Source organism: Naegleria fowleri (genome assembly GCF_008403515.1).
Source record: "Naegleria fowleri strain ATCC 30894 chromosome Unknown tig64, whole genome shotgun sequence".
Lineage (NCBI taxonomy): Eukaryota > Heterolobosea > Eutetramitea > Acrasida > Naegleriidae > Naegleria > Naegleria fowleri.
Genome location: NW_025407996.1, coordinates 1 through 22,378, shown reverse-complemented (window position 1 = coordinate 22,378; position 22,378 = coordinate 1). Strand labels below are relative to the sequence as shown.

The following is a 22,378-nucleotide window of genomic DNA, read 5'->3' as shown; positions in this document are numbered from 1 at the left end:
CCGAAAAATTTCAATCTCCCATTTCTCTCTTCTCTCTTCCGACAAAATAAATTCCGAGATTTGAAACAAATTCAAGGATATTTAAATGTAAAATATAATCGAGGACCAAATTTGTATCAATATTCATGTTTGAAAAAAGCCTTACAAGAAATTGGTGCAAGGTGTGGAGATGATGATAACACGATGAAGGAATTCTCGCATTTGGTAATTACTGGAGACGTAACAAATATTTCACATCCGGAAGAGTTTGAATTAGCAAGAACAATGTTGCATGAGAATTTTGTGGAGAATATGAGAAGAGGAGAAGACTTTCATGTGGATCGTTTGTATGAACATTGTACAATCATTCCAGGTAGGTTATATACGTAAATTAATTTTATTTTAATTACTCAAATATATATTTAATTATACTTACAAAACTGTTAATTAATGACTGATTGCATTCATCACAGGAAATCATGATGCCTACATTCCCTCAAGTGTCACAAATAATTATTTTGGTTATTATTTTGGAAATACCATTGGTCTCTATGATGCTCTCTTAATCTCTCAACAACAGGACAATCTTTCTGCAGCATTGAATGGACATCAATATCACAATTCAAATTTCTTTCTGGATCAACGTGGGAAAAACCAACATTTGAACGCTCTCAAAAATTCCATTTTCGAATCATTGTCCATGAATGATTTATTTCCAAATGTGAAAATTTTATCAAACGTTCAAGATGGAACAAATGTATTGATACTCTCACTTTCATCGAGTATTCCACAAAAACCGTTTGTTGCTGGAGGTGTGATTGAAAGAACACAATTAGAAAAAGCAAGTAAGCTCATTAAGGAAATTGAAATTGCCTTTCAAGAATTATTATCGAAACAAAATAATAATTCTTTTGGGGAGGAGAATCAGTCTCTGTTCAAAGTGCTATTGATGCATCATCCACCAGTAGAGAGAGCTAAAAATTCCTTCCGAGAATATTTGGATGGTCTCGATAAGAATTCAAAACAAAGAATTGCCGAGTTTTGTGATTTGGAAAAGATTGACTTGTTGTTGCATGGTCACACACATGTGCCCTATTTGGGAAGAATTGGAAGCAGTCATGAGACGCTTGTTATTGATAATGGAAGTTCCACGTATGTGAATGAGGAAAAACCATTCAAAATGGCACGATATCACACATATCGAATTAAGGGAAGAAGTTTGATTGGAATTGAACAACATGTTTGGAATCCTGCAACAACACTTTTTGAAAGAAGAGAATTGGATCTGGTATGAGTGAATCTCCGAAAAAGTCTTTTTTGGAGAGTTTGACTGCATAATGATACTAGAATATATTTCTAATCATTTATTGAACTTTTGGCTCTTCCTTAGAAATTGAAGTTTACCAAGATCTCTAATTCAAGATTTCGAGAGATTCAAAACAATACTCGTTGTAAAAACTTGCAACTTGACACCATCAAAATATCTCCAACCAATAATCTTCGACCATTTAGATGTATGACCCAAAAAAATATGAAAAATCCAAACCATCTCCACCTCACTCTCCCTCTTTAAACACTTCTCATCCATCCTCTTCTCAACAAGAACAACAATCACTCGAGCTTCTGCCATTGACTTCAAGTTCTTTCAATTACATCGATCTCGACAAGATTGAAGATGATTTAATTTGTCCCATTTGTCAATTCCCATATTATGAACCAGTCGTTCATGCTCAATGTGGAAATACGTTTTGCAGTGCATGTGCAGATCCTTTGAAACCATGTCCCATGTGTCGCGAAGGTGATTTTGCATTATATCGTTCCTGCTGCCAAAAATGTTCGAAATCAATTGGATAAATTGAAAGTATTTTGTCCAATGTGTAAGAATGCTGTAAATCGAGGTGAACTGAAGGATCATCAAGAGAAATATTGTCCTCTTCATGAAGCGTATCAAGTGGAAGAACAGAAAAATCGTTTGGATCAACAATTTGAAGAGAAAAGTGCCAAGTTGGAGGAACGACTGAAAAAATTGAATATTGAAAATTCTCTCTATTTAGAACAAGCTGAAAATGCATTGAAACAAAAAGAGAAGGAAAGGATGAAACAATTTGAGGAACGAGAAAAACAATTTGAATTGGAAAGAAAAAATTTCAACAAGAAAAACTATCTCGTTAAAAATTGGAAAATTCAAACAAACCCATTCATTTGAATGTGGGTGGTAAAATTATGACTGTCACTTTTTAAGAAATGAAAGAGAACCTGAGAATTTATTTGAGAAAATGCTCACAGGAGAAGATCCATTGTATGAAACACGTTGTCACAAATTTACAGACAAGGTTTTCTTTTTGGATTGTCATCCGGTGGTATTTGAAGAAATTTATCATTGGTTGAGATTTGGAACAGTTGCAACATGTAAAACAAATGAAACACTGAAAGCGAATGTCATTCAGCATGCAAAAGAATTTCATCTCTTTAGGTTGGTGAAGGAACTTGCTAATGAAAAAGTGTCTCAAGAACGGAAAACGGAGAAACAAGCCAATCAAAAAATTGAAAGTGTGTTCTATTCAAGCACAATTTTGAATTCTAAAGCAGCTTCCTCCATATCCACAAACCTAGGTCTGAAATTGGATGTTGCAAATTGTTCTCATTTTATATCGTGGAAGCAGAGATGGATTCACAGCACAAGCATTTCATTCAAAATGTGATTCTATATCACCAACCATTAGAAAAATAACGCAAATTGTCGTTCATGACTATCATTCAGCCAAAATGAACTTTGTTGAAGCTATAGTTGACATTTATTAAAGGTCTGGGTGAATCTAAATTCAAAAAGGAAATACTCTTAGTTTACTCTTTTCCATATTTAGAAGATGAATGTTGGTTAACACATTCATAGTTCAATGGTTTTGGGATAAGATTCGAAATAGAACTGAGCCAAGAACTCTCATGATGAACTTTTTTGATTTAGAGAGTTGCCTTTTTGATTCGTAATGAAATTGCATACGGCTCATTCATTCACACTCTCATTCCAACAACAAACAAAAAAAACAATGGATTTCAAATCAAGTAGAAACTGTTGCAGCATTTCAATCAGTGCCTCTCGTCAATGCCTCTTGCTTGTTCTTGTGGTCTTGGCGTCTCTCGTCCTCACTGTCCACTGTCGACAGGGTTCCACAAATCAAAACCATGCAACTTCAGTGACTCCTCTCCCTCGTTTGACCTATGTATTGCCAAAATGTAAAACAATCCGTTGCATCAGAAATTGTAAACATGGATTCTTGTTGGATCGTTGTGGATGTCAAAAAAGATGTAAATGCAGACGTCGTCCATGTCGTCAGTTCTCCTGTGCAAAATATTGCAAATTTGGATTCAAGAGAGACAAGTTTGGATGTCCTGTGTGTTTATGTCAACGAAGAAAATGTAAATCTTCCCGTACTGTTCGTCAATAATTTACCTCGATAACACCTCGATTAATCAATAAATTTATGTTAGCTCTACTTTGGTTTGTCGAATTCTCCTTAATTCGTTTCTTTATTATTCCTCATCCTCCTCCTCAGATCCACCACTATTCTCTTCATTCTCGTCATCATCTTCATCCACATCATCATCTTGTTCTGGAGGATATCGTTCCTGCTCCCTTTCTGCCAAAATTCTCTTCACCTCTGCACTATTGAATCCAAATGGAACTCCACACTCAAGACACAAGTACATCATCACTCCATCCGAATCACAAATAGAAGGCAAGACAGGTAAATACCCTTCAATCTGTCTTCCGCTCGGAAAGATCAATTCTCCATTATCACAACTTCGGGCTCCAATATAAAAGAATTCAGAATTTCCACATTTATCACAAACTCGATCTTGTTGAAAAGCCTTCTTTCTCTTCAAATCTCGCTTTTCTTTCAACTGTTGTTTTCGTTTTTTGAGATTTTCAGCTTCCTCTTTTGGAAGAATTTTCATGTATTCCTGCTGCACCATCTCTTGAATCATTGAGATGGAGAGAGTATTAGGTGATGAAACCTTGTCTCGATACAAAGAGATATCATGAAGGAAATCCTTCTTAGCGAGGCCCAAACGGTCACAAGTTTCCTCATATTTGGTGTGAGTGATTTTCAAATCAGAGTCGTAATAGGATTTAACGAGATGATCCAATCGTTGTTGCAATTTAGACATTTTTTTGTTTGTTGTGAAATTTCGTCTGTCAAATGGAAATTGTCTCTAGAAAAGTCGGATAAAGGGTTACATGTTCTGTTTGGTGCTGTCAAAATTGTGGTCTCTTGGTGTAAACCCATAAAATTAAACAAACCGATTAAGAAACCATAGACAGAAAGTTATCATGTCTTCCTCTAAAAGGCTGGCTGAGAGACTGAACGAATAATTGGTATCGTGCTATGAATAAGGAAATTATTTAATTAATTTTTAGTAATCCATTTGTCGTTCAAAAAGTTGTCCAACATTCTCAGTGCTTGTTGTGGTCTATATTGAGGTACCATATGACCAGCTTTTTTCATAAACCCAAATTTCAAAATAAGTAACAACCCATCGAGAATCAAAAAAACATACCTCCACGAACTGTGACAAATGTCAAACCCTTTCCATTCGAGTATTTTCTAATAAATCCATCCACAACAATGTCATTATTTTCATCGTAATGAATCCACTTTGTGTAAGGAAGAGAAACATTAAGCCCTAACTTGTCAAGACCTGCCTTAGTTCCCGATGTATTCAATACACAGTCCACATCACCAGAATATGCTAAAATTCTAATTTCTGGCAATAACTTGGAATAGAATGGCAATAATGTTGTATAAATTTGTGTGTAATTGATAAAAGTGGAACAAACTTGCCATCCTGATGGTGAGGCAATTGGATGAGTGGCTCCAATGGCAGCTCTCACAGCAGGATTGTTAAAGTATGAAATGATTGAATGGTCAGGAACACATGGGCTGTCACTTTCAGCTCCCACAATGAATGGCTTTTTTGTTTTTGGGCGTTGCTTGTACAATTCAAAGAGAGGATGATTTTTGGAATTCTTCTTGGTTAATCCATTATCACCTAACCAAGTGCATCTGTGAAAAATGTGTGATATTTAATCATTAGTGACATGTCGCAGCAAAATCGCAATTAAGTGATGAATATGGTGATACATATTTACGACCCAAAATTCTGCTCATACAACTACTTACGAATCATAAATATAATAAGGATTGAGATGATTCAATGATGAAGAAACTAATTGTAAAAAGTTTGAACAATCTGGCACATTCTGATTGGCATAGAAATTTCTCTTGCAAGCAACGAATCCCTTATTATAATCCTCAGCAGTAATTAAACTGTGTTCCTTGTAAAACAATGGCACTGAGTTGGCATCACTTTCAGCATCTTTTAACAGATTATATTCAATATTGTTTGTAATATTCAATTGTTTGCAAAATGCATAATATTAAATTAAAATAATGCATTATTATGATCATATAATAAAGCATTATTTCAACCAAATGAAAGACTTACCTGTGACACCATTTCCAACCATGATACCCTTAAGATTAATCTTTGGTACTTCACCTTGTTGATTTCCTTGAATCACTCTGAAAGCAGCAGTTGGCACATAAACTCCACCATACGATTCACCAGCAATGTAAAAATCATTCTTCAAATATTGTGGAAATCTTGTAAAGAAGTCGCGAATAGCTCCATTCATATCAGCAGCAGCCACATCATCATTGATTGTTTGATAATCTGCAGGAGTGTCACTATAACTATATCCAACTCCAATTGGTTGTTCCAAAAAAACCATATTCACTCTCTTGTTCCATGCATAAGGATTATCTACCACTGTTTTTCCATCCTGTAAAACAACGAAAGGACCGTGCTCAGAGACCATTCCGTCAATGGAGGAACAACCTATCGAAATTTAATTCGAATGCAAATGGATGACAATTGTCATCATCAATTATTGACCAACAATAAATCAAACAATATTCGAACCAAAGAAATTTTAAATCCGTCATTGCAATTCAGTTCGTATTATTATTATTGAATCACAAAAACATGACATGATGATGAATAAATTTCCAAATTTAGAAATGAAACCAATTCTCTCCATTACTCACCTGGTCCACCAAACCACCGGATCCGTTGCCGGATTATTCTGAGATTCCATAAACCAATAAAACAAATAATGTCCTCGAGTAGCATTAGCCTTTAAATATCCTGTATAACTCTTGAACTTGATAGCACCATTAAAACCAGGCAAATAAGTAACTTGATGATCCAGAGCGGTTTGTCCCGAACTGAACTCGAGAAGAATCAACAAGAGGAATGATAAAGCGAGAAGTAACGATAACGACAACAACGAGAAAAATTTGTTGCGAAACATTTTTTTCAAAATTAAATGTTTGAAAGAATCAGTAATTGATGAAATCCAAGTTCTGGATTTGTCATTCCGATACACAGTTTTCAAACTGAATACCTTGCATGCATTTCCTGAAACAACCAAGTTTCTTCTTCCGAATGTGATCGTCATGTTCAATTCAACCAAACTCAAGAATTTCCAAGCTCAAATTTTCTGCATGTATGACGAAGTTTTTGAATGTGAATTTGTGTGAAATTCATTCAAAACGAAGATGTCTTGAGACAACATCGTCATTGCCTCTTTTCCTTGTGTGTTTTTTTCATGAAAAAAATTGAAAAAATATTTATTGGCCCTTCGGTTCCTCAGGTCTTTCGTTTTCCCAGTATTGATTAAAAGCTCTACCCATCAAGAGCGATAGAATTGCTTGAATGTCTACCCAGTACTTGATGATGTCCTGTTTTCTTCTTGTAAAATATGTGTCGGAGTTAAGAATGATTCCTCTGCTGTCGATAAGGAATTTGGAGGAGGTTAGAATTTCATTTCGGTCATGGGGAATCAATTCAATGTTTAGAAGCCTCTTCATCTGTTGTTTAGCATACATTCTTTCCTCCGATAGTAATGTGCAACGTGTGGAATAGTGTTCAATAGTTCCGGTGCAATTACATCTGGGGCAGGTGTGAGTTTGTTGTTTAAATGTTTTCATGTGAACATTGTGCATGTTTCTCCAGATTGCATATTTTTGTTGGGGAGAGATATTCTTTGACTTCATGAAATTGAATGTTGTTGGGAAGATGCAAGAAGGGTTAAACTTATTCCTGCTCTTCAAAGTTATTGATTCATTCCATTTCTGAAGTTGTTTGTTCTTGATGAATGTTGCAATATCTGGAATCCAGTGGTTATTGGATTTGAGGATAATTTGGTTTTGGGTAAGTTGTCTGTGAGGAATTATCAATTTTCCTGATGTGCATCCCTTTTTGGCTAATTTGTCTACGTGAATGTTACCACTATTTTGGTGGCCTTTAACTTTGATGATGGTGATTTGTAGGTTTTTAGATTTCTTGAGGAATTCAAATTCAGTTTTAAGGGGGAGAAATGGTCCTCGGTATTTAGGGTTTGATAGCAAATTGATACTTATTTCGCTGTCTGTGTAGATTTTTGCTTTTGATTTTGTTGGTAATAATCGGAGAGTGTAGACAATACTTAGTAGTTCAGCTAAGTTATTGCTATGGATTGGGTTAAGTTTGAATTTGTGTCTAGTTGTTATATTTTTGGATTGTAAAATAATACCAAATCCAGTTCCTTGTTCAGTTTTAGATCCATCAGTCCATACTTCAAAGTTTTTACATTTCTTATGGTATTTTAGTGATTCTTCATTTACAAGTTGAGGTATGTAGTTGCAGTTATCAACTTTAAGCTCATACTTCCTTGCTATGTGGTGGAAGTTTTCAAATATATTTAGGTTTTTGGATTTTTTGGTGTTGAATGTTGATGTGATAGCATCATTTACCGCTTCTTGCATGAGTTGGTAATTGTGACATGAGATATTAATTAATGATTTTAGGGTTATGATATCAGTCATCATTTCAAGGCATGGAATACCCATTCCTCCTTGGTAGTTTGGTAAGTATAGGCATTCTTTAGGTGTTCTTGCATCAATATTTAGTTTTCTTTTGATTTGGTTTCTGATTGAAGAGTCGAATGATTCTATTTGGGATTGGCTTATTGAATTACTGCGTGCAAGGTGTGTAATTTGGGATAAGGTTTTAGATGTGACTACTTGTTTGAGATTATATGGTTGAATCAGATTAATTGGGAGGATGTTAAGGATATTCATCATCTTATGTTTCCTTTTTTCTAGTTCTTCCTTAAATAATTTAGATTCAAAAAGATATCCTCCGAGGATTCTTTGGTTGTCTTGGTTTGGAATTTTGGTATTGTTAATCAAGGCCTCATTTGGTTTAGGGAGTGAAGTTGTAACTGATTTGGATGGATTAATTTCTAGGAATATTTGTTTGAACCATCTGTTAATTTTCTTGAGTCTTTTGTTGTGGAGAGTAATGTTAGAATTGATAATTGACATATCATCGGCAAAACAAAGTGTGGCAATATCATCAATGTCTAGATCTTGTGGAGTGATTGGGAGTTTTTCTCTTTCAATAATTTTATCAATAATCATTTGGGAGATGCAGTTATAGATTAGAGGAGCTAGAGGACATCCTTGTGGGATTCCTCTTGTCTTGATGAATTTTTCTGATAGTGTATGATTCCATTCTATTTGGATTTGATGATTTGAGTAAGCATTAATGATGAAGTTTTTAAGTTCTTGGGGGAATTTGCAGTGGGTGAGCGCCATGTCAATGATTTTGAGTTCAATGGAATCATATGCAGCAGCAATATCTATATTGGTTAGAATGAATCCTTTCTTTTTGAATTTGTTAATGAGGGCTTGTATGAGGATGCAGTGATTTGTTGTTTCTCGATTTTGGGTGAATGCTTGTTGTCTAATGTTGATATTTGATTCGGCCCAATCTTTAAGTTTGAATGTTATAATGTTGAATAGGAGTCTATATCCAATATTCATGATTGTGATTGGTCTTAGATCTTTGTAGTCTGTGATTATATCTTTTTTTCCGATTAATTTAACCCATCCTTGTTTCCAGCATTTTGGGATGTCTTGATTTTGGATCATGTCATTAAATGCTGATGCTAATATATTGGGATTGATATTTTCAAATATCTGTTTTGTTGTGAAATCTACCCCTTGTGTTGTTGATTTCATTCTTTTCAACGCGTCCGTAACATCTTCTTTAGTTATTGTAATGTTGGACGGTCCTTCTTTAACTGTTGATTCACCTGGTTTAAATTTAATTTCTGTTTTGTCATCTAGTTTTGAGGTGAATTTGTTTTTAAAGTAGTTCACAGCTCCTTATTTTGTTATTTTGGTTGAATTCCAATCAATTTCCTTGTATTTGAGATGGTGATCGAAGTTGTAGATTCCTTTGGTGTGTTTGTTATTAATGGAATCTATGAACTTTTTTCTATATTCCGCAAATTCAAGGTTATATTGTTCTTTGAGTTTCTTCTTTGTTTCCTTTATAGATCTTTTGATAGTGGATTCATCTTGGGTTGTTTCGGATAATTTTTGTTCATGGAGATTATGGAGCTGTTGTTTCAAATTGGTAATGATTTCAGATTCCTTAAACCCCTTAATAGGATGTGGTTTATGAGATTGGTTCTTGATCTCATGATTGAGTTTTTTCAATTCACTGTTGTTGACGGGAAGAGATTTCAAAATTTCTTCGAGTTTTTTTGCAACACTTTGCTCATCGCTGATTATTCGTTTCCAGGTTGTTGGAATTAATAATTTAAATTTGAACATGATTGGTATGTGGTCATTTGTTGTGACGAGTGGTAAAGCTTGTTCATGTTCTATTTCAATGTGACTCGAGTGGAATAGGTGGTCAGGTCTTGAGATTGTTTCTAATATTTTGTTTTGTGATGTGTATTTTCTGATGTAGGATGGAATTATTGTTTCTCTTTCTTTTAGGTTATGTTGGTCCATAAATGTTTTCCACTTGGTGTCTTTGTAAGCATTTCCTTCCGAACTAAAATTCATGTCAACAATCACTATTATTGGTTGGTGATTTAGGGTTGATAGGGTTTCAGATAATTTCTCGAGTAAAATATTTTCTTCTTCTTCATTTCTGTTTCCAGAGTAGTTATAAATATTAAATATATTCAATAAGCATCCACCGATGTGGATGGTGCATAGTTGGAGACGTCCTGGAATAAGGATTTGATGAATAGCTTTCTTTTTGTGACGTTGATGGGTAAGGACAAAAGTTCCATCATGAGAATTATTATTGTTGAGAAAAGAATAATATCGATAGAGGTTTTGGTGAAAAGTGCGTGTGTATTGTGAGTTGTTAATGTGTGATTCTTGGATTGCCATGAAGTTAAGTTGATAGATATCCATAAGCCGTATGATTTTGTCCAATCTACTTGATTGATTGGGATCCTTTGGAAGGATTCCATTCACATTAAGGGTTGCAATAGTAAAAGTCATTCAATATCTTCATCATGCATGTCCTTTCTCTTCCCAGCTTGGACGAGTCTTTTAACGCTGTGCATTAGAGTTTCCATATTTTTAGCAATATTTGATATATTGCTTTCCATATTGGAGACTCTTTTTTCAAGGCTGGTAAATCTTGCTTCATAATTATTTGGAGTAGTAATAGTTGAGAAGTTAGAGCTTTCTTTCTCTGTTGATTGATTTGATTTGGAGATAGCTTTTTCTTTAAAGAACTGCGCTTTGGACTTGAAGGATTTTGTGATGATTCTGCCATGCTTGGTTTCAATAGGATGGACCACTTCTAAGATACGATCGACTTCAGTATCAGATTTAAGAGACACTATGATGTTATAATATGATTCTTCAGGATTAAAAAGGAGATGCCTTTTCATCGATTTTGATAGAGTTTGGGTGAATAGTAATTCCTGGTTTAGTGGTGATATCTTTAACGACGTTTACGATTTCATGGTCTTCAAAATCTGTAGAGAGGTTGATAAAGACTTCAAAACGGGAATCTTCAGCTAGTTGAGTATAAGTTTTGAGGCGAGACCATTCGGTGTTAGAGAGGATTTCTTGTAGTGATTGTAAATTCTTAACTGTAACAGTGGTTTTGAAGCAGCTTGAGTCTGGTGGTTTACTAATTCTCATAGCTATTAAACCTTTAGATTTCTCATGCCAATTGCATAGGCAGGAGATCATATGGAGAATATTGTTTTCATCGTTTCCAGTAAGATGTTGAGCGGTGAACTCTGTGATTTGGAGAGACATATCAGAGATAAAGTATTTAAAGTTTGTTTGACTTTTGGCGGTATTGAGGTTCTTGATGATTTCGTCCCTTGAGCTTGATGAGGACGGAACAATTTGGAGTATGAATGGTCTTTCAGAGGGGACCCATGGATCCTTCGCAAGTTTGGAGGCCTTGAGGTGATTGAGGAGAAATTGAAGTGCCTCTTTGTTTTTGTACAAGTTGGTTGCGCAGTAGGGTTTGGTGTTTTTTTGGTTGAGGTTTTTTTACCTTAGGGTTCGAGTTATCTTTGGAAGAGAGATTTTTCTTGTTTAGGTTGATATTGGTTGTTGTTTCTTGGTTGAATCTACGGCTTTGGTATTTGTTCTTCATAGGAATTTGTTCTTTTTTTTTTGTGTGTAAGTGTGTGTGGTGTGTGTGTATGTGTATGTGTTTGTGTAGAAGATGGTGCTTGTATTTGTGTTTGGGGGAATATTGGAGTGGACATAACTGACTCATCATTTGGAGGGTTATCATTGATTTTAAGATTAGAAGTAGGTTCATGCAGTTGCTTTTCAATCATATCATTAATTTCTTTAGTGAGATCATTCATGGTAGATTGTAGGTATTCAATATATTTTTCAAGGTGCGCAATTTTAGTGGTTAACGAGGGATGATCGTCAGTCATTTTTTAAGGGCTCTTTTTTTTTTCATGAAAAAAATGAACACTGAAGAAAGCCCTTTGGAGGTCCCACCCACCCCGATAGAGAGCACAGGGATATCTCGCCCAACAGCAACAGCATCATCATCACCATTGAAACCAACAATCACAAAGGAATCTCCAAGTGGTTCAAGAATAACGACACAACAGTCCTCGGGCTCTTCAAAAAAGAAACATTCCAGCGCTGGTACTTCATCAATTTCATCCTCCTCCTCATCCTCAAATACCCATTCCGATGCATTCATTGCACAACAATTAATGAAACGAATTAAAGAGAAAAAAGGAGGAGTTAAAGTAGTACAAAAAAAGGCTTCCACAACAAGCACTTCATCATCATCCTCGCAACAACCCAAGGATAATGATTATTCCGATACTGAAAATGAACCAAAAAGCGAATATAAAAAAGGAGGTTATCATCCGGTTGCAATTGGAGATCGATTGGGCAACGATCGGTATATTGTTGTTCATAAATTGGGTTGGGGATATTTTAGCACCGTTTGGTTATGTTATGATTTGGTAGAAAAAATTTTCAGAGCTGTGAAAATTCAGAAAAGTCAAAAAGACTTCTCAGATGCAGCCATGGATGAAATTAAATTATTGGATCATGTCATGAAGAAATTTTCAGAATTGTATAGTCACTATAATAACCAACAGGAACACGTTGTGACTCTAGGAGAAGAAGCAACAGCATGTAATATAGTAGAAGATGAAGCAACGAATAGTAATTGTGTGAATAATCAATACTTGTCACAACGTACAAGTGTTGACTATTCTAAATTAAGAGTGGTAGGAATGTTTGACCATTTTTTGGTGCGAGGAGTTAATGGTACTCACGTCTCCATGGTTTTTGAAGTGGTAGGCCATAATTTATTGAAATTAATCGAGCAATACGAATATAAGGGAATGCCACTTAGTTTAGTGAAAATTATTATGAGGGATGTTTTGGAAGGTCTCGATTTGTTGCACTCACATTGCAAAATCATTCATACCGACATTAAGCCAGAAAATATTTTGATTGTGAAGCCTGCAAACAAGATTCAACATATTATGGGTATGTTTAGATTGATATGATTGGTTTCAACAGTTTCCACAACCAATTACCTTCTTGTGCATTGTTATTTCTTGTTTTATTTGATTCTATTAATTAATTGGTGATTTTACTGCATTTATTTCAATGGATACCATTTTGACATGATGAACATTTATATACTGCTGTGTTGATCTTTTATATGTGTGGGCGTGTTGTTGTGGTTTGTTTGAATTTTAACACTGCCCATCCATATATATATATAGACCATTATCAGGTGCCAGATTTTGACGTACCACTCGAAGAGAGAGATGTCTCAACTCTCAACAAGAAACAATTGAAAAAGTTGAAACAAAAACTCAAACACGAGAATCGACTACAGGAGCTACATGAATTGGAAGAGAAAATTGAAAAAATCGAAAAGGAAGGGTCAGCTAATGCCTGTGACGACACTGTAAATGATCCCACCACCAAACAGCTTAAAATATTGCTCGAAAATGCACCTCCCGATCATATCGATGTTGAGAACATTCGTGTAAAAATTGCAGATTTTGGAAATTCTGTTTTTTCTGACAAGAAAGTCACTGACGATATTCAAACACGTCAATATCGATCTCCCGAAGTCATCCTTGGTGCTCGCTATTTTTCTGCAGCAGACATGTGGAGTGCAGCATGTTTGGCCTTTGAGTTGGCCACCGGTCAATACCTCTTCGATCCACAATCAGGTCGAACCTATAATCGTGATGAGGACCATTTGGCTCTCATGATTGAGTTGTTGGGTCCCTTTCCACACGAATTGCTCTCTCGAGGTTCCAAGACGACCAAATTCTTCAACGCCTCAAAAGGAGAAATGTTGAATATAAAAAAGTTCAAGCCCACTTCCTTAAAACAGAAATTGACCGACCAATACGGCATGGAAGAAGAGGAAGCCACACAATTCTCTCAATTCCTGTTGCCTATGCTTGAAATGATGCCTGAGAGAAGAGCCACAGCCAAACAAATGTTGCAACACCCGTTTATTAAGGAATAAAGTGCTAACAGTATTAGGAGCACGCCACATACGCGAATTGCTGGACTTAAAACGGCCTGACTAATAATCACCGCTTGGGTGTTTTTATGTGCTAAGCTTCAAATTTGGACAAATATGAAACCGCAACCGTTTTACTGAGTTCTCAACGGTCACAACCACAGATATAGATTCCTCGGTGAACAAACGCAAATTTGCACTCAACCACAAGTCATCCATCCTCACGTTCGATAACTTCCATTATGCGCTCGTGGTTTGCAAATGCCAATTAGAGCGAATGATGAAAGGAAAAAAATGTACAGCAGAGACCAACACAAACGAAAATTGATGATGGCCTCTTCGTCTTCTTCCTCCTCCACGTCGAATGGTCATGTAGGTGGCGAAAGCGAGAAAATGTTTGGATGTCCCTCGTGGGCGCATCCTCCAGCAACCTCTTCATCACTCGAGCAGCCTTCTCTGCAAAATCAAGGCTTGTTTCATCTGATGACACAATCTTCCTCTCAAACATTCCGACCTGGTTTTCAACAGCAGCCTCCACAATATCCTCATTATTCCAATAACAACAACAACATGAACCCTAACTTTTCGAACAATAATAACAACTCTGCCGTGGTGATCGTATCGAGTGGTTTTGGCCAATTTTCAGAAGAAGAACAAGATGGAGTCATGATGATGGACTCGGGAATGGCTTTATCCAATCATAATCATCACGACGAGGATGATTTCCATCTGAATCATCGTTCCAACATGAACCACAATAATGGTAATATATCGGAATTGGATGATCTCAACCACATACTAATGCAATTCAATAGTGATTTTGCACAACAACAACGGCAACAAGAACAACAAGCAACCACTCTTTATGATTTTGTTGAACCACAACCACCACAAACAATAGCAATACCCATCATAGATGATGAACAAACTCAACTGGAACGAATCATGCACATTCCACTCAATGATCAGCGTCAATATCATCACTATCAATTTGAAGGATGTGACTTTGCATTGCCCTATCGATATCAACCACTGTTGAGAATGGTGCCTCCATCATCGTCATCATCATCTCCGTGCTCCTCCTCAACAACAATGACAGCAGACAACATGCAAAAAGAAGTGGTGTTTCTGGGACGTGGAGCGTATGGTCAAGTAATTGCTTGCGCAGACTTGGAACAACATGGACAAATTGTCGCCATAAAGAAAGTACCGAAAGTGTTTGACAAAGCAGCCTATCGAATGTTGAGAGGTGAGTAATAATTGTGAATTTTTTCCATTCGTTCTTAATTGAACGTTACATTTCTGATGTTGTGTTTCCACACTTGACATGATGGTCTGATGTTCCAACATACACACGCAAAACACTTGGAATGATAATGTGCTAATAGAGGTTAAAATAATGAAACATTTGCGAGGTCACCCAAATGTAGGTATTAATAATATTAATCGATGTGAAACAATTCCGAATTCATCAACATGACATTTCTTGTAACCAAAATGTAACATAATGTTTTTAGATTGTTACCTTAATTGACATTTTTATTCCAGGTACCACACTTGGAGAATTCAATGATTTGTATATCGTTTCGGAATGCATGAACGGAGGGGATTTGGGACGTGTTATGTCCAATATATGTAAATGCAAACAAAGCTTTTCTGTCGAAAATATTCGAGATATTATGGGTCAACTTTTGAGTGCCATGTTTTTCCTACAAAGTGCTGGAGTTCTCCATAGAGACATGAAACCAAGTAATATTTTGCTTAATCAGAACTTTCAGCTCAAATTGAGTGATTTTGGAATGAGTAGGAGTGATGTTTCACATCAACAAATTACCAATCCACAAAGTTTGGCAGTGGTGACAGAAATTTATAGACCAGTAAGTATTGCTTAAAGAGTGTGTGCTTTTTTAATAATGACAATATTAATTATTATCTCATGGTCAATTTTCAATTTGAATTAAAACTACTCCAGCCTGAAGTAGTTCTCAATTATGACTTTCAATCATCGGCAATCGATTCTTGGTCCATTGGATGTAAGTAATTGTGTATAAATTCATAACTCGGTTGTGGAAACTGACGTGTATGTCAACAACTGCTCCTTCTAATTGTTTTCCATGTTTTTGTTAATGCACATGTTCAATATCAAAGGCATATTTGCTGAACTCTTGTACATGCTCCCTCCACAACCAAAGAGAAGACCTCTCTTTGTGATTTTAAAAGACAATGAAATTCGAGTACCTAATCATTACGAACATCTGAACTTGATGGCTTCACTTCTAGGTCGACCCAATCCACAAGATCTCAAAGGTAATCCACAACATGTACGAGAATTATTAAGGGTATGTTTTTGAAATGTCATAACTCATCAGGTTTTCATTGTTACTTTCATTTGATATGACTTGTTGCATTTTCATCTTATTACATCTCATATGAACAAAATTAATAATGTGTATGTTTATATAATGATCTACAATACTGTCCACCTCTTTCAACATGTTTCACACGAAATGAATAACAGTTACTTGAAAATTTCCCCACTCAAGGTTATGACTTTTCACAAATTTTCCCCACTGCTCCTTCGGAAGCGATCGATTTACTTAAGCGGTTCCTGACTTGGAATCCTGAAACCCGAATCTCCTTTGAGGATGCCCTCAATCATCCCTTCATTCGATCAAGTCCCATGATCAACAGAATTAGAGCCACCGAGAAGATTACTTCACTCGATGACGATGCTTCCTTTAGCTCTGAAAAACTCAGATTTCTCTTTTATAAGGAAATTATTTCATGGGTTGATCAAAATAAACAGCAGCAGACACAACACACTCATCATCGGTATTGAGGTGATGTGAATGCATGCGCTTTGTGAGGATTGGGCATAAAAATGTTTACTTGTCAGTAAAATGAGACTGCGCGGTGAATTCATGTGATGTCAACATTTATGAAGCGATTTTCAAGAACTAACTCTGAGAACAAAACGCCGTTCCATTGTTTACAAACTTTCAAACCGGCCGCAAACAACATATGGCTGGAAATTGATGACCTCTTGCTCATTTATTTAAAAGTGGCAATAATTATTCGTCATTCAAAATTGCTTTCCTTTAAGAACCACTTGTCATATTTCAAAATGCAACACAAAAAAAAATTCAATTCACAAGGTATCCAAATGAATATTAAACCGTCAAAAACCGACCCAGCAAGTGATAGATTGCCCATTCTTTCGTCAGCACTGCCATCTTATGCTTATGGTTCCTCTGCAGATCTTGATGTGAATGAACATCAGTCACTCCTTCAAGATTTGCTTGAAAGAAAATACAACTCAAAATATCCAAACTGTCAGGTTTCCATTGAGTTTATTGCGTCAGGGACCTATGGAATGGTTTTTAAAGTACAAGCAGATGACGAAATATTTGCCGTGAAAATGGTGAGAAAAGACAGCAAGAAGAAGTATGAAAATGAAAAGAAGCCACATAGTTTGAAATACGATCACATTGTAAAGATTAATGAAGTTTTCGAGGAGAAGATATCTGGACAAGTAACAATCATTGGGTTGGAGATGAAGTACTATGAACAATCATTGTCAACCTTGTTTCCCAACAACAACATGCCTGAAATTGTGGCAATTCAAGTTCTAAGTCAATTATCGCAAGCTCTATCTTATGTTCATGAACTTGGTGTCCTTCACCGCGACATCAAAAGTGAAAACATTCTTGTTGAAGAATATACTACAAGATGGAAAATCAAGGTTGTCCTTTCCGATTTTTCGCTGTGTAGAGATAAACAGAGTGTCATTGAAGGAACGCCAAAAACTGCACCCGAGTTGGCAAGTCCAACTGCTGCAGACATTTATAGCTTGGGATGTATGATTAGAGAGCTTTGTAGCAACTCATTTTTATCACCTCAATTCAAGCATTTACTGAGTAAGATGACAAGTGACAGCATTTCTGAAAGACCAACAGCATCTGGAATTGAGGAGCATTTGAAAAAAACTACAAGTCAAAGACAAGCACTTGAAGTTGTTCACGATTTTTATAGACATGTGAGAAATCAAAAGGTGGAACGAGGATTGAATATGATTAGAGATGCAATGTTCGAAAGAATTGATGAGAGTAAACAGAGAAGAAAGACAGATCTCTCATTATCCAAAGTGAAAGCGCTTGTGAAGATTGTGGTGGCCTTTATTGTTCTTATCATCATTGGTCTTTCAGTCTTTTGGTACTACTTATCGACGAACAATGTTTATACATTCATTTTCATTTCACTTAATGTCCCTCTCATTCATTGGATATGTTTGTGGTATGGAGATTACAAATATTATTCAATCCAACTCAAAGTTTTTGACGGTTCTGAAGAATTTACTACCAAACAAGAAGCAATTCAAAATGCTATTAGTGATCTGGCTGAGATGATTAAAAGCTTCAGCGCCAACAAAACAAGAAGATAAATTCAGAACTGGATTGTTTCGAAAAAGTAAAAAAAATCGTTTCATCAGGAAAACAATGTGAAATCTTTGAATTTAAACGAATTTCGGAATTCTATTCTATGATTCTATATTTTATTATATATTATTGTATAAAACCTATATTGATTCTATATTTTGATTATTTTGTATATTTTTTGATTTCAATCGTGCTGTTCAGGGATTTGTCAGTTGGAATCATGATGTCTGAGTTAATTATTGTTATGGCTTGTTCAAATGTGGAATGATTTTTGACTACTATAACCTACTTTGTCTTGAAATCGAAGCATGTTTCACACCACGTCAAACAATCCATACCAACCGTCATGAAACCTCAAACAGAATTGGTTACCTATGGTGGGTACTTCCATCATGGGTTGGTTCAATTCCAATCTTGTTATGTCCAACGAAAAAGGACATTTTGAACACCATAACCGAAACCGAAAGCACGTTAAGGACTCCGTAGATAGTTGCGCCCTTTGGAGTTGCCTTATTTCATCTGATGTGGTCGTTGTGTATTACTCCCCGTTGATTCTTCAGATTCAAGAAAAACAAAATCCACAACCACTGGCAAAGATTCCGTGAAAGGGTCTGTCTTCTTAAAGTTTTCTCTGTTGATATTTATATTGAGTAGGAGAGTCAATAGAGATGAAAACGTTTAATTTCGTTCACGACGATAAGAACGAAGTACTTTTCGTCCGTAAGGATATTTATGAGATTGGTTTTTTTGACAAGCAAACTCCCACTCCCAATTTCCAAGAAATGACATCCGACCACCACTCTGTCAAGGATCAGATGCAAGCGTTCTCTGCAACAGCTGAGGAGTTATTTGAAATGCATCAGACACATAATTTGAAGATATTGAACGAAAGATTTTTGGGTATATCAGGACTGACCAAAATTTTGAAAACAGACCTCAAGAAGGGCATTCAGTGGAAAAAAAACTTGATCGAGTTCGAAGAGAGGACAACGATCTATGGACAAAATGTTTATCCTGAGCCACCCTCTAGAGGTTTGTTCAGGATCTTCCTCGACTCTATTAGTGATGAGACTCACATTATATTATTGGTATTTTCTTTCATTTCGATGGTTTTGGGCCTGGCCTTTCCAGAGAGTGAAGAAGATAGACGTTTGGGATGGATTGATTCGTTTGCTATCTTTATTGCGGTTGCTATTGTTTCAATTGTAGTTACTGTCAATGACTACTCAAAAGAGAAAAAGTTCAAGTCCTTAAGTAAAGAATCAAAGAAAGTACTCGTAAAAGTTATTCGTGATGGAGACAATTTTAGCATTTTGACTGATGATGTAAGAGTTGGCGACCTAATAGAAATTGAGCAGGGAGATGGAATACCAGCTGATGGTTTATGTGTTGAATCAAACCACCTCAAAACAGATGAGTCTGTCATGACTGGAGAGTCAGATCTAATTAAGAAAAACACATCAGATTTGCCCTTCTTATTGAGTGGTACCACCATTGCAGAAGGATCAGGAAAGATGTTGGTTACTGGTGTAGGCGTTCATTCTGAGTGGGGCAAAACTTTACAGAGTCTGAAGGAAGCTAATCAGCAACGTTCTACACCACTGGAGGAGAAACTGGACAAACTTGCAAGAAACGTTGGGAAGGTTGGAATTGGTTTTGCTGTGGCAACCTTACTTGTGCTCATTCTTGCTTATTGGATAAAGAAGCTAATCTACACCCAAACTTGGGTTGATACCCTTGGGGTATTTGACGACGTATGGCAGGAGAACAATATTGTGGACATTGTCAAATACTTTATAATAGCCTTAACGATTGTTGTTGTGGCAGTTCCTGAGGGTCTTCCACTTGCTGTCACTATTGCATTGGCTTACAGTGTCAGGAAAATGATGAAAGATCAGAATTTAGTACGTCACCTTGTAGCCTGTGAAACAATGGGTGGAGCAAACAACATTTGTTCAGATAAAACTGGAAGGGTTTGGGTTTGGGTTTGGGTTTGGGTTTGGGTTTGGGTTTGGGTTTGGGTTTGGGTTTGGGTTTGGGTTTGGGTTTGGGTTTGGGTTTGGGTTTGGGTTTGGGTTTGGGTTTGGGTTTGGGTTTGGGTTTGGGTTTGGGTTTGGGTTTGGGTTTGGGTTTGGGTTTGGGTTTGGGTTTGGGTTTGGGTTTGGGTTTGGGTTTGGGTTTGGGTTTGGGTTTGGGTTTGGGTTTGGGTTTGGGTTTGGGTTTGGGTTTGGGTTTGGGTTTGGGTTTGGGTTTGGGTTTGGGTTTGGGTTTGGGTTTGGGTTTGGGTTTGGGTTTGGGTTTGGGTTTGGGTTTGGGTTTGGGTTTGGGTTTGGGTTTGGGTTTGGGTTTGGGTTTGGGTTTGGGTTTGGGTTTGGGTTTGGGTTTGGGTTTGGGTTTGGGTTTGGGTTTGGGTTTGGGTTTGGGTTTGGGTTTGGGTTTGGGTTTGGGTTTGGGTTTGGGTTTGGGTTTGGGTTTGGGTTTGGGTTTGGGTTTGGGTTTGGGTTTGGGTTTGGGTTTGGGTTTGGGTTTGGGTTTGGGTTTGGGTTTGGGTTTGGGTTTGGGTTTGGGTTTGGGTTTGGGTTTGGGTTTGGGTTTGGGTTTGGGTTTGGGTTTGGGTTTGGGTTTGGGTTTGGGTTTGGGTTTGGGTTTGGGTTTGGGTTTGGGTTTGGGTTTGGGTTTGGGTTTGGGTTTGGGTTTGGGTTTGGGTTTGGGTTTGGGTTTGGGTTTGGGTTTGGGTTTGGGTTTGGGTTTGGGTTTGGGTTTGGGTTTGGGTTTGGGTTTGGGTTTGGGTTTGGGTTTGGGTTTGGGTTTGGGTTTGGGTTTGGGTTTGGGTTTGGGTTTGGGTTTGGGTTTGGGTTTGGGTTTGGGTTTGGGTTTGGGTTTGGGTTTGGGTTTGGGTTTGGGTTTGGGTTTGGGTTTGGGTTTGGGTTTGGGTTTGGGTTTGGGTTTGGGTTTGGGTTTGGGTTTGGGTTTGGGTTTGGGTTTGGGTTTGGGTTTGGGTTTGGGTTTGGGTTTGCGGGTTTGGGTTTGGGTTTGGGTTTGGGTTTGGGTTTGGGTTTGGGTTTGGGTTTGGGTTTGGGTTTGGGTTTGGGTTTGGGTTTGGGTTTGGGTTTGGGTTTGGGTTTGGGTTTGGGTTTGGGTTTGGGTTTGGGTTTGGGTTTGGGTTTGGGTTTGGGTTTGGGTTTGGGTTTGGGTTTGGGTTTGGGTTTGGGTTTGGGTTTGGGTTTGGGTTTGGGTTTGGGTTTGGGTTTGGGTTTGGGTTTGGGTTTGGGTTTGGGTTTGGGTTTGGGTTTGGGTTTGGGTTTGGGTTTGGGTTTGGGTTTGGGTTTGGGTTTGGGTTTGGGTTTGGGTTTGGGTTTGGGTTTGGGTTTGGGTTTTGGGTTTGGGTTTGGGTTTGGGTTTGGGTTTGGGTTTGGGTTTGGGTTTGGGTTTGGGTTTGGGTTTGGGTTTGGGTTTGGGTTTGGGTTTGGGTTTGGGTTTGGGTTTGGGTTTGGGTTTGGGTTTGGGTTTGGGTTTGGGTTTTGGGTTTGGGTTTGGGTTTGGGTTTGGGTTTGGGTTTGGGTTTGGGTTTGGGTTTGGGTTTGGGTTTGGGTTTGGGTTTGGGTTTGGGTTTGGGTTTGGGTTTGGGTTTGGGTTTGGGTTTGGGTTTGGGTTTGGGTTTGGGTTTGGGTTTGGGTTTGGGTTTGGGTTTTGGGTTTGGGTTTGGGTTTGGGTTTGGGTTTGGGTTTGGGTTTGGGTTTGGGTTTGGGTTTGGGTTTGGGTTTGGGTTTGGGTTTGGGTTTGGGTTTGGGTTTGGGTTTGGGTTTGGGTTTGGGTTTGGGTTTTGGGTTTGGGTTTGGGTTTGGGTTTGGGTTTGGGTTTGGGTTTGGGTTTGGGTTTGGGTTTGGGTTTGGGTTTGGGTTTGGGTTTGGGTTTGGGTTTGGGTTTGGGTTTGGGTTTGGGTTTGGGTTTGGGTTTGGGTTTGGAGTTTGGGTTTGGGTTTGGGTTTGGGTTTGGGTTTGGGTTTGGGTTTGGGTTTGGGTTTGGGTTTGGGTTTGGAG

At 37.4% G+C, this 22,378-nt stretch overlaps 9 protein-coding genes and 1 pseudogene across 10 annotated transcripts; 5 read left to right on the top strand and 5 right to left on the bottom strand.

Annotated features, from left to right (window-relative positions):
* Positions 1–183: 183 nt before the first annotated feature.
* Positions 184–2,185, top strand: FDP41_008757 (uncharacterized protein; the record flags this gene model as incomplete). The annotated part of the gene is made up of 4 exons (XM_044712644.1): positions 184–352; positions 453–1,267; positions 1,492–1,777; positions 1,842–2,185. 4 exons carry the CDS (start codon positions 184–186, stop codon positions 2,183–2,185), a joined length of 1,614 nt encoding a protein of 537 aa, XP_044557619.1.
* A 1,325-nt stretch (positions 2,186–3,510) lies between these two features.
* On the bottom strand, positions 3,511–4,149 carry FDP41_008756 (uncharacterized protein; the record flags this gene model as incomplete). Its single annotated transcript, XM_044712643.1, has 1 exon — positions 3,511–4,149. The coding sequence occupies one exon, from the start codon at positions 4,147–4,149 to the stop codon at positions 3,511–3,513; it is 639 nt and encodes a 212-aa protein (XP_044557618.1).
* A 239-nt stretch (positions 4,150–4,388) lies between these two features.
* FDP41_008755 (uncharacterized protein) lies at positions 4,389–6,174 on the bottom strand (the record flags this gene model as incomplete). Its single annotated transcript, XM_044712642.1, has 5 exons — positions 4,389–4,477; positions 4,540–5,045; positions 5,163–5,358; positions 5,488–5,880; positions 6,090–6,174. The coding sequence occupies 5 exons, from the start codon at positions 6,172–6,174 to the stop codon at positions 4,389–4,391; spliced, it is 1,269 nt and encodes a 422-aa protein (XP_044557617.1).
* A 500-nt stretch (positions 6,175–6,674) lies between these two features.
* FDP41_008754 (uncharacterized protein) lies at positions 6,675–9,110 on the bottom strand (the record flags this gene model as incomplete). The annotated part of the gene is made up of 1 exon (XM_044712641.1): positions 6,675–9,110. One exon carries the CDS (start codon positions 9,108–9,110, stop codon positions 6,675–6,677), a length of 2,436 nt encoding a protein of 811 aa, XP_044557616.1.
* Positions 9,111–9,257: 147 nt separating this feature from the next.
* FDP41_008753 (uncharacterized protein) lies at positions 9,258–10,283 on the bottom strand (the record flags this gene model as incomplete). The annotated part of the gene is made up of 1 exon (XM_044712640.1): positions 9,258–10,283. The coding sequence occupies one exon, from the start codon at positions 10,281–10,283 to the stop codon at positions 9,258–9,260; it is 1,026 nt and encodes a 341-aa protein (XP_044557615.1).
* Positions 10,284–10,772: 489 nt separating this feature from the next.
* Positions 10,773–11,815, bottom strand: FDP41_008752 (uncharacterized protein; the record flags this gene model as incomplete). Its single annotated transcript, XM_044712639.1, has 2 exons — positions 10,773–11,244; positions 11,643–11,815. 2 exons carry the CDS (start codon positions 11,813–11,815, stop codon positions 10,773–10,775), a joined length of 645 nt encoding a protein of 214 aa, XP_044557614.1.
* A 33-nt stretch (positions 11,816–11,848) lies between these two features.
* Positions 11,849–13,905, top strand: FDP41_008751 (uncharacterized protein; the record flags this gene model as incomplete). Its single annotated transcript, XM_044712638.1, has 2 exons — positions 11,849–12,899; positions 13,142–13,905. 2 exons carry the CDS (start codon positions 11,849–11,851, stop codon positions 13,903–13,905), a joined length of 1,815 nt encoding a protein of 604 aa, XP_044557613.1.
* Positions 13,906–14,196: 291 nt separating this feature from the next.
* Positions 14,197–16,741, top strand: FDP41_008750 (uncharacterized protein; the record flags this gene model as incomplete). Its single annotated transcript, XM_044712637.1, has 6 exons — positions 14,197–15,151; positions 15,291–15,328; positions 15,420–15,779; positions 15,875–15,935; positions 16,051–16,241; positions 16,421–16,741. 6 exons carry the CDS (start codon positions 14,197–14,199, stop codon positions 16,739–16,741), a joined length of 1,926 nt encoding a protein of 641 aa, XP_044557612.1.
* A 285-nt stretch (positions 16,742–17,026) lies between these two features.
* FDP41_008749 (uncharacterized protein) lies at positions 17,027–18,343 on the top strand (the record flags this gene model as incomplete). Its single annotated transcript, XM_044712635.1, has 1 exon — positions 17,027–18,343. One exon carries the CDS (start codon positions 17,027–17,029, stop codon positions 18,341–18,343), a length of 1,317 nt encoding a protein of 438 aa, XP_044557611.1.
* Positions 18,344–19,006: 663 nt separating this feature from the next.
* Positions 19,007–22,378, top strand: FDP41_008748 (annotated as a pseudogene). The gene is made up of 2 exons: positions 19,007–20,242; positions 20,311–21,519. Coding segments are annotated over exons 1-2 (2,445 nt in total).